Below are 12,799 nucleotides of genomic sequence, written 5' to 3'. Positions count from 1 at the left end.
CGGTTTCAGTTTTTCAATTTTGCAGTTTTCAATTCAATTAAGCGTCGGCGGGCGAAGTTCAGCACACATTGAGGTCTGGGACCTTTTTCTCTTCTTTTACTTTTTTGTCTGCCTGCGCGTAATTCACTTTATTCAAATATGTATAATAAAATAAACGCCTGTATGCAAAGCACAATGGGCGAAATAAAGCAAACTACGCGGCCCATTGTCAAGTCGAGGGGTTGGGATGCACAGGAAAAAATAATACGAAGGAACTCAATTTTTTTATAAACCCAAAGATGATTATAAGATCTGATCTGTTAAAAATCTTACATTATTATGGAATTTCGTGAATTTTTTAAACTTGTGTTGATAATTTCTAGATCTCAACGTAAACGTCACTATCTAAAAAGCTATCGTTTAATTGAAATAACACAAAACAGCCCTTAAACAAATATAAACATTTTATAAGCACAGCATTACATATCCATTTGATTAAAAGTAAAAACAAATAAATAAAATATGTATCTTTTAAAATTTTTTGCGCGCCTTTTACTGGTTTTCCTTCGGTCTCGTCGCAAATTCATATACAAAAGACTCGGGCCGGATGTTTTTGAGTAAGTCCCCAACCAACTATGGCTTTTATGTGAATTGAACTTATCTCAATGAAGAGTGACAACGCGACCAGACCGATGAGAACGACTCTGGGGCATTACTGGTGTTTAAGTATGCAAATTGTCACAGCGGATAAATTGCCACAATGCACACTGGACATAAACTAAGGTTGTTATCAGCCCGCTAAAGTGACCACCCACTGGAAAAGCCAGCGGATAAGTATAATTCAAAATAAACTCACAAGGGATCTAAAGTAAGCTTGCACTTAGTCTATAGTGAACGGATAAGAACATTCATTGTTCTATAGAATAACATTTTTTGTGGAACTTTAGATGAGTTCTTAAAGATCGCTTTTAATTCTTACAAAAGCCATAATAAAATAAAAAAAAATAATTGAATATAAAAATAAATGGAGGGCTATAATAATTTTAAAAATTAATATTTAGTTTCTAATTGTGAGGAATATCCTTTCTATGTATTTTTGGCATTTATCCATCGCTTGGGCACGTATAATTGAGTTACATACCCACCGATGGATAAGATTACATTTACAACACTTCCTACTAGGCAAAAAAACAACTGATAATCAGATCTGGTTATTGATTTACAGCTTATCCGGCTTCACGGATAACGTTCGCAACACGGCAACACGATGTCAGGCGAAATCAAGGTTATTCAATTAATGGGGGAGGAGTGTAGAAATATTTACCTTGCGGCAAGTTATTAACTTTTATTCAATAACCACCAGATATCGGTACACAGCTCTTCGGACATCTGTTAAATATTTTATTTTCGCCCGTGCAGTTGTTGTCAACAAACGAGATCGGGCTCAATGAAATTACTTGCACAAATTAATGCCGCACAATTACCGAACGAGCAAACGACAAAGTCATATCCAAAGTCAGGCACAAATTGATTGTTTGGTATCTCGAGCATATGCCCGCCATGTATCAGCTCTCAATGGATTTTTATATGGAGCAGTGCCCTCATATCGCGCGAATTGCCTTTCATGTGCAACATTTTATATTTAATTTTATTTTAGTCTCGCTTTTTGTATGTTCGAGTGTAGGAAATCCATCTGGTGGGCGTATTTTTGTTTGCTCCTCTGTTCTGTCGCGGCCAGTACTTGATTTAATAAATTTGATTAGGATTTATGAGCGTGTGGGCTTTCAATTTCGCGAGCCTCTCATAAAATGGAGCGGTCCGATGTGTGAAGTTTCCCGGGTATCTACATCAGGTGATCATTTCGGACACCACATGATTAAATGGATAAAAGCAGATGGAAGTTCGAGCAAAATAGAATCAACTATACACAATTGGATCAGGATATTTTTACAGGCGTTAGAGAAATACGGATCTACAAAGAACTTTTAAGTTCGGAAAATATTTATAGTTACGTAAGTTTAAGTTTGGTTTATCCTGGTATAAATAAACATTCATAAGTTTGGGACTTTATCAAATTTTGTATTTTTATTTATAGTATATTTATACTTATAAATAAACTGTTTATCTACTTGTAATTCCAAGCCCAACTTTATGCACTGCCCTTAGTAATAATACTAACCTAACTTAACAAATATGGCCTCTAAAGAGGACAGTTTGGATATTTTTTGTCGACTCAAACGCAAGCAGAAACAATTAATTTTCTGGTAATTTAGCATAAACCAGGTCCCATGACAAACCCAGCCAGATTTATGGCCAACGAGCGGGCAGTTTGTGCAACATTCCCGCGGCCACAGAAATAAATATAAAGCAGAGGTGAGCCAAGCGATTTTAGAGGGGTAAGTTGGCCGAAAATATATTGATTTTCTACCCACCTGAAATGCGTTGCCAAGGGTGGAGTCTCTGGGTTAGTTGGTTACTCTCGATAAAGTTCAGACCCTTTGGCAGAGTTCAATGAACCAATATTGTGGGGCTTATAGACAGAAACTTGTCGGTTGCACTGGGATAATAATCGACGTGAATCACCGAATAAATCACTTCGTCGTCACCTAGGCACGTACACATATCGCTGAATAAGCGATATGGATGGGGTGCACGCAAAAAATTATTTATATTTTGCTAACGTCGATTGAATATTTATAATGTTTAATAATTTCTATTACTAAACCAAAATAAAGAGTTTTAACAAGGTATAAATTAATGTAGTTGTTGTAATACTAAATTTGAAACTATTATTAAGCAAAATGATTAAGAAGTATAAAATAAATAACAATAATGCAACCAACAATATGTGTTTTTTAATTATAATTTTTTTTACTGTGTGGATTGGATAAATGGATGGATGTGAGACTCAGTGCAAAGCGACATTTACTTATTGAAATCGATTGATTCCGATTCCAGTCGGTCAGCTTTGGTTTAATTTTTTTCTGACTGGCTTGCTTGCCGGATCTGTAAATTGCACGACTGCTTTTTTATGATTTTGTGAGGCAAATTTGAAAAGTCGTTTTGTATCGGTCAACTCACGTGAGCGAACGATTTGATGAGACCAGCTGACAGACAGTTTACCCCAATACAATTTGTCCATTGCCAGTCAAATGTATTTAGATAAATACTTAACTTTTCAAAAAATTTCTCTATTTTTCCGATTTAATGGTTCGTTTTTGGGGCAATCTCCCCTATAGATAAGATAACCTCGCCTAGAAATTGAGTTTCTTGCAAATGTTGGCTGATTGCATTGCTTTTTCGATGAAATTTCGCAAGCAAGACCATAGAAGTTATAGATTAAGAAATTTTTTGTCGGATATTTATCGTTTAAACAAATGTTTGGACTACAAAAAAAAGTTCTAATTAAAGCTTAAAGAAAAGGTATTGTACAATTGTAACTTGTCAAACCCAAAATAATTTTTTATCTATCGGTGACTCATAGGAAGTAATAAGCAAGACATAAATTTTTTATCTAAACTCAGATTCGGGGAAATATAGAAAAAGTCTATTTTTCAAGAAACAAAATTATGGTCGATAAAGTTATAAAAAATCCCCTTTCTACCCCAAATGACAAGAATGTACAAATTATTAGAAAATAAATATTACTTTAAATTTTATACATATATAAAAATGTACTCAAAAACACCAGAAAGATAAATTAAGAACAAAAATAAATTATCCACCAAACATAATCCCTCTGCAAATTCGTAAATAACAAAACTTCTTTCCTTACAACATGTAATACCTGAATAAATAACATTTACGATTTTAAACTCTTTAACCCACTATCAACCTGGAAAAACATGGTTTGCTACTGTCATAAATTGTGCAAGGTTGAACGAAAAAAGTCTATCTAATCAGTTACGTATGAAAGAGCACATGAAAACGAAAAAATACGGAACTTTAGGGCTTATAAAATTTAGTGGGATTTCAGGGAAAAGAAAAATTAGAATAAAATATATGGTCACAATGAATCATACAATTTCATTATATGATTGAAACTTTAGTCGTCATGAATTGCAAAAAGTTTTAAGAAAAATTTATACATATGTGAATCATAGAGAAAAAGAGTAGAAAGCTTATGCCAACATTTAAAGTATTAAGAAAAAGAGAGAGATAAAAAAGGAGAGAGTGATACAATGTTATTTACCTGTCGATTTCTGCTAATGTGGTTCTTGTTTTTCCTGCCGTCCTTCGTTGATTATTTTCACTTTTATCTGTGTTCTTCTTCCGTTCTCTCTTTTTTTCTGATTTGCTGCACTTGTTCTTATTCCCCTTCTCCTCCTCCTTTCGTTGTTTTTTTGTGCACTCGTTTTTTGTTTTGCTTGCCTCGTTCGTTTTATCGTGTTGTCACGTTTTCACTTTCACAGGTAAATTCTAAAAGAGCAGGATATATATTCTTTTTTACCCAATTTATTCTGTTGCCCGAGGGGAGTGGCGCAGGGGAGGCGCTCTTTGGCCTTTACACACACGCACACACAGAGAAAACGAGCAAGAGAGCGAGAGGGAGTAAGGTAGTTACTAGCGAATCGTACTATCCGAAATATATTTAAATATCCCTTAATCGTCTATAACTTGTACTTAAAGCGGTTTAATTTCTTCCGCCCTATATCCATATTTTATGTTTATAATAATTATTTTATTTATTTCAACGGGAACCGAAAACACAAACAGCGCGGTCGAAAAATTATCGTGCAATAACAAAGAGCGCGTTTGGCGAGTTGCTTAAATAGATTTTTGTTCACTTGGTCTTCGAACCTCTCTCACATTTCTGGCTCTCAAAGGTTTGACGAACAGTGGACTAAATATATAAATTTGTTGTATATATTTGATTTTTAGTTTAAACCAATAGAAATTTGTAATTAGAATTGAATTTAAAAATTTTAGGAAACTTTTTGAATCATTGTTTTTTAAATCAATGCAAGACTTATTCTGTGTTTTTTATTTGTAATACATATTAAAATATAAATATATTAATACGTTAAGTAAATATTAATAAGCTTTCTTAAAATAGAAAATAGACCTCTGACCGATCCATTTTAAATGTATGAAATTAATTGTGAAAAATTACATTACATTTAATGAACAGAATTTGCCCACTGTGAGACGTCTTAGGTTTGACGTCGAACCAGAGAGATGTGGGGAAGTTTGAGAGAGTGGCAACTCGAGCCATAAAAACAAACAAAATAACATAAACATGATATATGTTTTAAACTTATATTCCAAATATATATCTTTAAAAAAGCTACGAAATTGAAAAGCTTGGAAATTTCTTTAAAGCATGATCAATTTTCCTGATGACGATAAGCAGAGCGCTTAATACCGTTATACAAAGTGGGAAAATAGGAGAATGGGGAACTGGGAGAGAGAGCACCAATGCGCAAGTGTGAGTGGGGAAAAAGGTGGCCCCTCTTACAATGCAGTTCAGTAAAATAGTTGCGCCAATGAGTTGTTTAAAATTTCTGGAACTTTCTTTAATGAATGTTAAATGTCTGAGTTTGTTGGGCTAATAAAAAGTCAACTAATTTATGAAATTCAACTCATTTATTTATTTTTATCACTAAATGGATAATTGTATGATTATTATTATCGGCTAATTGTCAAAGAGAGAAAGAAATCAAGATCTGGATCTCACTCTCTTTCTTTATCGTTACTGTATGGGTGCGATAATGACATAAACGAATGCAAATATTGCCGGTTAATTTATGTTAAAATCGTCGAGTGCCGACTATAAATTTGGTAGCAAAACGAACGCACTTTGACAGCGGCTATTCGCTGTTTATTTTCTTATAAAGAATATTAACATTTTGCCAAATAAAAAGCAAATATTGCAGAAAATTTCACACGTGGTTTTTTTTAATGCAACTTCACGCAACAGAAATTCCCACACACACACATGCATAATAAAAAAATAAACGGAACACGTCTCATAGCGCAAAAACAACAACTCTCACACTCTCTTTTCTATTCTCCCATTTGGTCTCTCTCACTCCAATTTTGTTTGTGTGCGTTTTAATAAGAAAAGCAAGAAAAAATGTTGTTAATTTTAATACTTTGCTTAGCACTTTAGTAAAACGCGTAAATTGGCGACACAAATATCGATTTATTGAATGTAAACACTTTAACATGCATCGCTTTTAAATCTGCCAAAGAGGAGCATTTTTTTGGGCAATTGGATTAGGATTTTGATTTGGCATTTGTGTGCGTGTGTGACGAGCCTTCTAATGCTCCCAAGAAAAAAAGAAGAGCAAGTGGCCTAATTTTTTACACATCATCCGTTATATATGTTTAGATCTCTGCTTTTATTAACCTTTTCCAATCTAATTTCTGCTTTAATTAATAATTTCGCAATATTATTATTTACTTTTGGAGCTAGTGCACTTTTTTTTTGCCGCGGACTCAAGAACAGTGTGACCGCGCCGATGAAATGATATTTATCTTAATAATAAATACCATTAAATACAATTTTAATTTCAATAAATACCAATCATAATTTTTGATATTAGGGGTACTCCCTATGCCATTGAATTGCTGAATCGTTGAAATTTTAATAGCCTTTTAAAGAATTGCTGAAATTTCTGAAAGTTAGCCTTTGAACTAGGCTTAAACCTAAAATACTTTACATAAAAAAATAACTTTACCTAATCATGTCTTTAAAAATACCATAAAGTATATAAAATACCGAATCAGATCAAGAATTGGTGCAATCGAGAAGTTAAAATTAAATATTTTTTGAAGCGCGATAATTTGAAAAAAAATATAAAATAATTAATCAGAGTGCAATTTTTTAAAAAATTAAAAATGTTTTTATTTAGTTGATTTCAAAGATTTTTTGCATTTAAAAATTAAATGGTCTTTGTTCTTTTGAGTTTACAACTATATCGAGTCTTAATCTCTTAGTTTTTAACATAGTACATTACAGTATTCATGTGTTTATCTCTTTTTGGGTAGGCAATCTCCAATAATCTCAAGAAATCTTTACTATTCGCTAAATATGACGTTGCACATTTCGTTGTTCTTCTGATTTAGTGCAAAAGTGCAGCCCGTAGTTTTGTGGGAGAGAGTAGATCGCACATGTTTGGCATAAGGACGATCCACAGATTGCAGGAAAACCGATCGAACTTGGGTTTGTCTGGGAAGAAATAAATAAATTAATATAGGTTGTAAAGTAATAATCCTAGATAAACCCACTTGAGCAGCTGTTCAGGTCGCTGAAGTTGCATGCATAGTTTTATTCCACTATAAAAGTCCAGATCCGCATTCAGACTTAATTTCGGTTCGTGGGTCAGACTGAAATCCTGCTCTAATTTAGCATAAGTAAAACCAATGGCCACATGACCCAAGACAGCGCTGCCAGTGCTAAATATAGAGGGAAATATGAGATTAAAAGCCATTCCATCTATTAAGATCAAGCATCCCCACTCACTTTTGCTGGATCTCTGTTTGAGCATTGCGGTTCCACAGGCTAAATCCCACCTTGCCATTGAGATCCACACTCCTGGCACCCAGCACTCGCCAATGTAGTGTGGCTCCTGATGCCAAGATTACGTAGTGCTCGTTATCCTGTGCCAAAGTGGTTGCCTGGTAGGCGGGCGTCGAATCCGATGCGCTTCCTCCCCACACATGACCCATTAGCTCTGTCTGACCGCTGAAAAAGATCAGGGGTCGTAACTGGGCACCCTGCACACTGATCTCCATGCCTGCGGTGACGGTTTCCTCGCCGTCCATCTCATCATCCGCTGGGATTTTCTCATTTCCATCACCGGAGTCACCATTGCCAACCAGCGAACCCAAACCGGCGGTGTAGATGCCCAATTTAAAGCTGCTGGATTGAGAGCGTCCTGCGTGGAGCAGGAATTCCACGGAGCCTCGCTTAAGGATTCCCTGATAGACCTCCTGTGTGCTTAACAGCGATTCATTGAAGGCTGGCGCCAAAGAAAGCTGACGGGTAAGGACAGTGGTGAGACCTGCAAATTATTGGTTTAATAAACAATTTTGATAGGGGGGCTTAAGAAAATAAAACACATACCCTTTTGTCCCAGTACGTTGTAGTTATTAACCTGCCTCCTTTTGCCCAACTCCGTTTCGAATAAAGCCCTGAATCGCGGACATTTTTCAGCCAGCATTCTCAGCTTCTGCAGCACATGGGTTTTGATCTCAAACTGGCGATCCGTGGAGGCCAGGTAATCCAAGAGGTATCCCAATTGCTCCTGACTTGGCCTGAGGGAAAGGATGATATCCAGAGCCAGTGTGCGAGCAGAGCTATCAAAGCGACGCTTTCGCTGGTAGAAGATACTCTCAAACTGCTGGCGATGCGAGGAAGTAAAGCTGCCTGGGGGGAATGCCTTCAAGGCCTGCAAAGCGGCCACAGATAAATTGGGCTCCTCGCCACTTTGAGCCTGTTCCAGCAGCGATACAATGGTGACGGGATTCTGGAGATTTTGCAGTGCCCTGATATACAAAGTGGGCTCCTTGGAGGCAAGACCTTGCAGGAGATAAGTTCGCACCTGCTGCAGCAAAGGATCATCGACACCCAATCGGCTTTGGCGGGTCAAGGTGGCCAGTGTTTGGATAATGCTCTCTCTAAGCTTTAACTGCTTTTTGATAGATTCTAGCTCTAGTAATCCGTACAAGTGCTCGATTATTTTCCTATCCGGATGAGTGGCCACCGCCAGGGATTGCAGATACTTCTCCAACAATTCTAAATGCTCGTTTGTGGTTTCTGCCTCTTTGTAGAGGAATCCAAAAGTGGCATTATGTGCATCGAAGGTTTGAACAGCGCCCAAAAGATCCACCAATTGGGAGAGTATTTTCGAATGGTCCTTGAGCAGTTCCTCGAATTGTTCTTGTCTCGAGATGCGAGCCAGTGGGATTAGTTTTACGTAAGCCAGAGCCAGCGAGGATTTGCCCACATCCTCGGATTGCAGTTCATCCAAAGACGCTTTCAATTGTTCCTCAATCTAAAAAAAAAAAGAGTCAAAATTTAAAAATTCATAACCCTTTAATCTCTAACTTACAGTTTGCTCTTTGATCTCGCTGATCATCCCATCTACATCGGATTCCAGCTCGAATACGCGATACCATTCCAGAAGGCTCTGGATGGCATCCTCTAAACTGTCCACTTCTAGCTGCTTGACTTCCTCCGATCCTAGAGAAATGTGTTGCAGGATTAAAGTACTCTTGACAGAGCTTCCCACATCCGGTTTTGCTAGTAGGCTCAGGCGGTGGCTTTCGACGGACTCTGCCTTCAAAAGAGATCCATCGGAAGAGAGTTCATAGGATACCTTCTCCTGGGCTTCCTGAGTAACACTTAGAGCTTCTTCTGGGTGAGAGTAAACCCTGAGATCCCACAGAGAGCAGTCTCTTTTGATTTTCTCCACCTTCGTTGAGGATTTGACATTATAGGATACTCGACAAAGACCAGTAACATCCAGTTCCTCCTCCTGGGAGGCATCCAATCTCAACTGCAGGAGGGAAGCGATTCCTCGTTCCAAATTTAGTAGGGATTGATCTTTTGAAGTATGGGCTATGACCTTTTCAGGCTGTCCCTTAACCAGACTGATGTAAAAAGGCCTATCGGGTATCTGGGTTATGGATCGGGCTTTTCCAGAGGCAGCAACTTGGCTCCCGCTGATGAACACCTCCAGTAACTGATCTTCATCCTGACTCCAAACCGAATTGATCTTTAGATTAGTTTCAAATTTATAGCTCGTCTCTTTGGCACTTGAATCTCTTCCCAGTTCCTCAAGAATCACTGTATTCTGCAGCTTGAATAATTTCTGGCTGCTTTGAGAGATTAAAGCCGCTCTTCCACGGTCTAAAGAAATGTGGGCGAGAAGAAAGAATGGAACACGTCATTAGTCAATCGAATTGTTATAACTTTCACTCTGAAGCAGAGCCACACGCTGATATTTTTTCAGTTACTTAGCCTGGGTCGAGGTTATCAACAAGTGGCCCTGCACAGTGGGTGGCGTTATCTCCTATAGTGGAATAAAATGTGCACGAGAAAGAGATAGTCTGAAGGAAGGATGGGGTGATAGATAGCAAAGGTCGTTTTTGATAGTGGTTTTTGGTTATTTTGTTGTTTTAAAATACAACACATTTTTGTATATATTCTTATTAACATTCAATGTAGCTAAACAAGATATTACTTAACTTTGTATCTTTAATCATAAACCCAAAGTGGACATATTTAATAAAATTATAGGTGGAAAATAAATTGAATCACTTGAAATTTAAAATATTTTTTCGGATCTAAAAATTAAAATATTTCTTCTCTTCTAAAAACGTGTTTAAATTTGAAACCTAATTTCGGATTTCTGTTTTACAAAATTAATTTTATTGTACAAATTACTTCATATACAACTGTAGGTGATAATTTTGTTGACCTTCAAAACTGAAACACCTCTATTATCTTATATTCCACTGTCCAAAATAAGCTGCCCCAATTGGAAAGTGTGTCAGTTAAAAGTTCTCTTCAGTTTTTTGTTTGTGTGCGTGAGTGGGGGAGCGGCAATGTCAATGTTGTTGTTTATCACGCGATTGTGTGGGGAACGCAATAACAAATAGTTCATTCAACTTTAGCTAACTGTTTTTTAACTTTCTACGTTCTTTGCGTCCGCCAAAACCTACTTCCCCCCATTAAACATTAAATTATTGCTTACCAAAACATCCGAAAATGAGAGCCAGGCATAGCACCCAGTTTTTATGTTTGTTCTCCATGTTTTTAGTTGCGTTTGTTCGATTTTGGACTTAATCTTAAGTTGGCTGAGGTACTTAAATTAATTCATTGATAACACTGTTGTTAAGCCGGGTGGCGATGGATTTTAATCCGGGATGTAAATTGAATTGACTGAGGCGAGCCGAGAATCGAGAGAAACTACATATATAAGATTTGGTATGCCGGTCATTATCTCTGGTTTGTGGTGAGTTTAAACAGCTGAGCATTGACGAGCAGGGTGAAAATAAGCAGCTGAGAACTGTGGAGAAAATAAACATCTGATAGAACAAGCTAGAGGGCGCCACTTTACATTTTGTTCAGTGTTAATGTACGGTAAGGTTAAATATAAAGCTTACCTTTGGATGTTATTTCAGTTGAAAATTATATTTGGTTTGTTTGTAATTCTTTTGTTTAATCCTATATTTGCGAATAGTTCACAAATTTTAGAAACCTTTTGGAAATATTAAAGGTCGTATGTCTGTCTTTGATTTGCCCTTTTAAACCACTTAATAGCGCAAATAAATATTTACAACTTTCTTTAAGCTTACTATAAATATTGCAGTTCTTGAAATAGGATTGAGCAGGCGAATTAAAAACGCGACTATGCAGACTATGCTCACAAAAACCCAAGTATTATATTCAAGTTTGCAGAAAAATTTAAATATTATGATTAACTCTGGCTTACATTTGATGCGGTCAACTCGCTGTGCTCCTTAATTTCGATCTCCCATTAGGGAAAATATATTTTCTGCTTTATATAGCCTTAATATATTTAATACGCATAATTACATGTTTATAATTCAGATTCGATTTACATAGTGCAAATAAAGTGATCGGCATCAATGCTGGAGTATATATGACCCTCGGAAATCATGAAGTCCACAATATTGCTAAAAGAAACCAAAAGATATAGGGTTACTCAGAAGAATGACAAATTGGAGCTTAAATTCTAAATAAATGGTTGTAGAAAATTCGCACAAAAAGGTTGGGCATATTAAATTCCTATAAGTTTTAAACTCTATACAAATAAATGAACTACTGATTTGGACATGAAAAAAAAAATTAGAAAAATGTCTGCAAATAGGCTTACGTCAACTCCGAGTCGCTGATGTGGGAGAACTTGGCCTTTAGTTCCTTGCGAGAGATGCCCTCCTCGGAAACATTGCTCTTGATGGCCTGGAAGACTGCCTGCTGCTTGGGATCCAGCCCACTGACGATGGCCGAGCTCTGAGAGGCGGTGAAATCGGATATGGAGCCGGTGCCAGAAGGAGCCACTCCCGAAGATCCTCCCTTGTTCTGGTAATCCTCTGCCCTATAGCGGGCATTGAGAGCTTCTAGGAGATGTGTGCACACCTCGTTGGGATCCAAAACGGGCAGCAGTTTGAACACCATCAGGGTTTTCTGACCTCCCTGCGATCGCGTGGTTCCATACACTTTCACATAGTTATTGAGCATGACTTCGGGGGCCTTCAGAGCATCGCCCTCCTCCAGCCAATAATGGGCATCCATCCGGCCACTGTGATCCTCCAGGGTGTAAGTAATCTTGGTCGAGGAAGTCTCGATATTTCGCACTATGGCCACCACACAGGCCATTGCATATTGCATGCCAAACAACTCGATGTTTCCCTCTGGCGCATCCACAATCTGCTTAATGACCAATGGCACAATTCCCTGTTTTCAAATACACAAAATTATATATAATTTGCGCATTACAGTTATGTTCTTCACCCACCTCTCCCTTTTGATTGCTGGCGGCTCCAGCGGTCGCAGTTTGTGTGGCATTGAAATCTCCAACTAAAAATGAGTTTGAGTCATTGTTTCTTTTATTTTGGTTAAAATAGAAATTTTACTTACATGAATCATTCATTTTGATAGTTTTCTTGGGCTTGGAATTATGTACTTAAAAACAATTTCACAAGAAGCTGTCTATAAACAACAAAACGCGCCAATATTTTTTAGTTAATGTGGCTGTAAATCGAAAGAGGAAAAATACCAACAGTTTGATTATTACTAATAAACAAAAATCCGTTCAAATATAAAAAATATTTACAAATTTAG

General features: G+C 37.0%; 3 protein-coding genes across 6 annotated transcripts in view; all 3 read right to left on the bottom strand.

The window, feature by feature from the left end:
* Window positions 1-6,460, bottom strand: part of LOC108041134 (GTPase-activating protein skywalker) — a 42,222-nt gene extending 35,762 nt beyond the window's left edge. For all 4 annotated transcript variants that reach the window (XM_044460391.1, XM_044460392.1, XM_044460393.1 and 1 more), the window contains exons 1-2: window positions 6,332-6,460; window positions 4,172-4,398 (exon numbers count right to left, since the gene is read on the bottom strand). The gene's annotated coding sequence lies outside the window, so the exon portion shown is untranslated. The remainder of the gene's footprint in view (window positions 1-4,171; window positions 4,399-6,331) is intronic.
* A 378-nt stretch (window positions 6,461-6,838) lies between these two features.
* On the bottom strand, window positions 6,839-10,929 carry LOC108041139 (microsomal triglyceride transfer protein large subunit). The gene is made up of 6 exons (XM_017118955.2): window positions 10,686-10,929; window positions 9,039-9,838; window positions 8,051-8,981; window positions 7,448-7,988; window positions 7,213-7,380; window positions 6,839-7,153 (listed from the first exon to the last, which is right to left on the bottom strand). Exons 1-6 carry the CDS (start codon window positions 10,741-10,743, stop codon window positions 7,003-7,005), a joined length of 2,649 nt encoding a protein of 882 aa, XP_016974444.1. The 5' UTR covers window positions 10,744-10,929; the 3' UTR covers window positions 6,839-7,002.
* Window positions 10,930-11,485: 556 nt separating this feature from the next.
* On the bottom strand, window positions 11,486-12,712 carry LOC108041141 (replication protein A 32 kDa subunit). The gene is made up of 4 exons (XM_017118957.1): window positions 12,596-12,712; window positions 12,474-12,535; window positions 11,832-12,412; window positions 11,486-11,631 (listed from the first exon to the last, which is right to left on the bottom strand). Exons 1-4 carry the CDS (start codon window positions 12,606-12,608, stop codon window positions 11,553-11,555), a joined length of 735 nt encoding a protein of 244 aa, XP_016974446.1. The 5' UTR covers window positions 12,609-12,712; the 3' UTR covers window positions 11,486-11,552.
* Between the last annotated feature and the right edge of the window lie 87 nt (window positions 12,713-12,799).

This window comes from Drosophila rhopaloa, unplaced genomic scaffold (assembly GCF_018152115.1).
Source record: "Drosophila rhopaloa isolate 14029-0021.01 unplaced genomic scaffold, ASM1815211v1 contig_2, whole genome shotgun sequence".
NCBI lineage: Eukaryota > Metazoa > Arthropoda > Insecta > Diptera > Drosophilidae > Drosophila > Drosophila rhopaloa.
The sequence above is the reverse complement of the archived record's forward strand: the minus strand, read 5'-3'. Positions and strand labels throughout refer to the sequence as shown.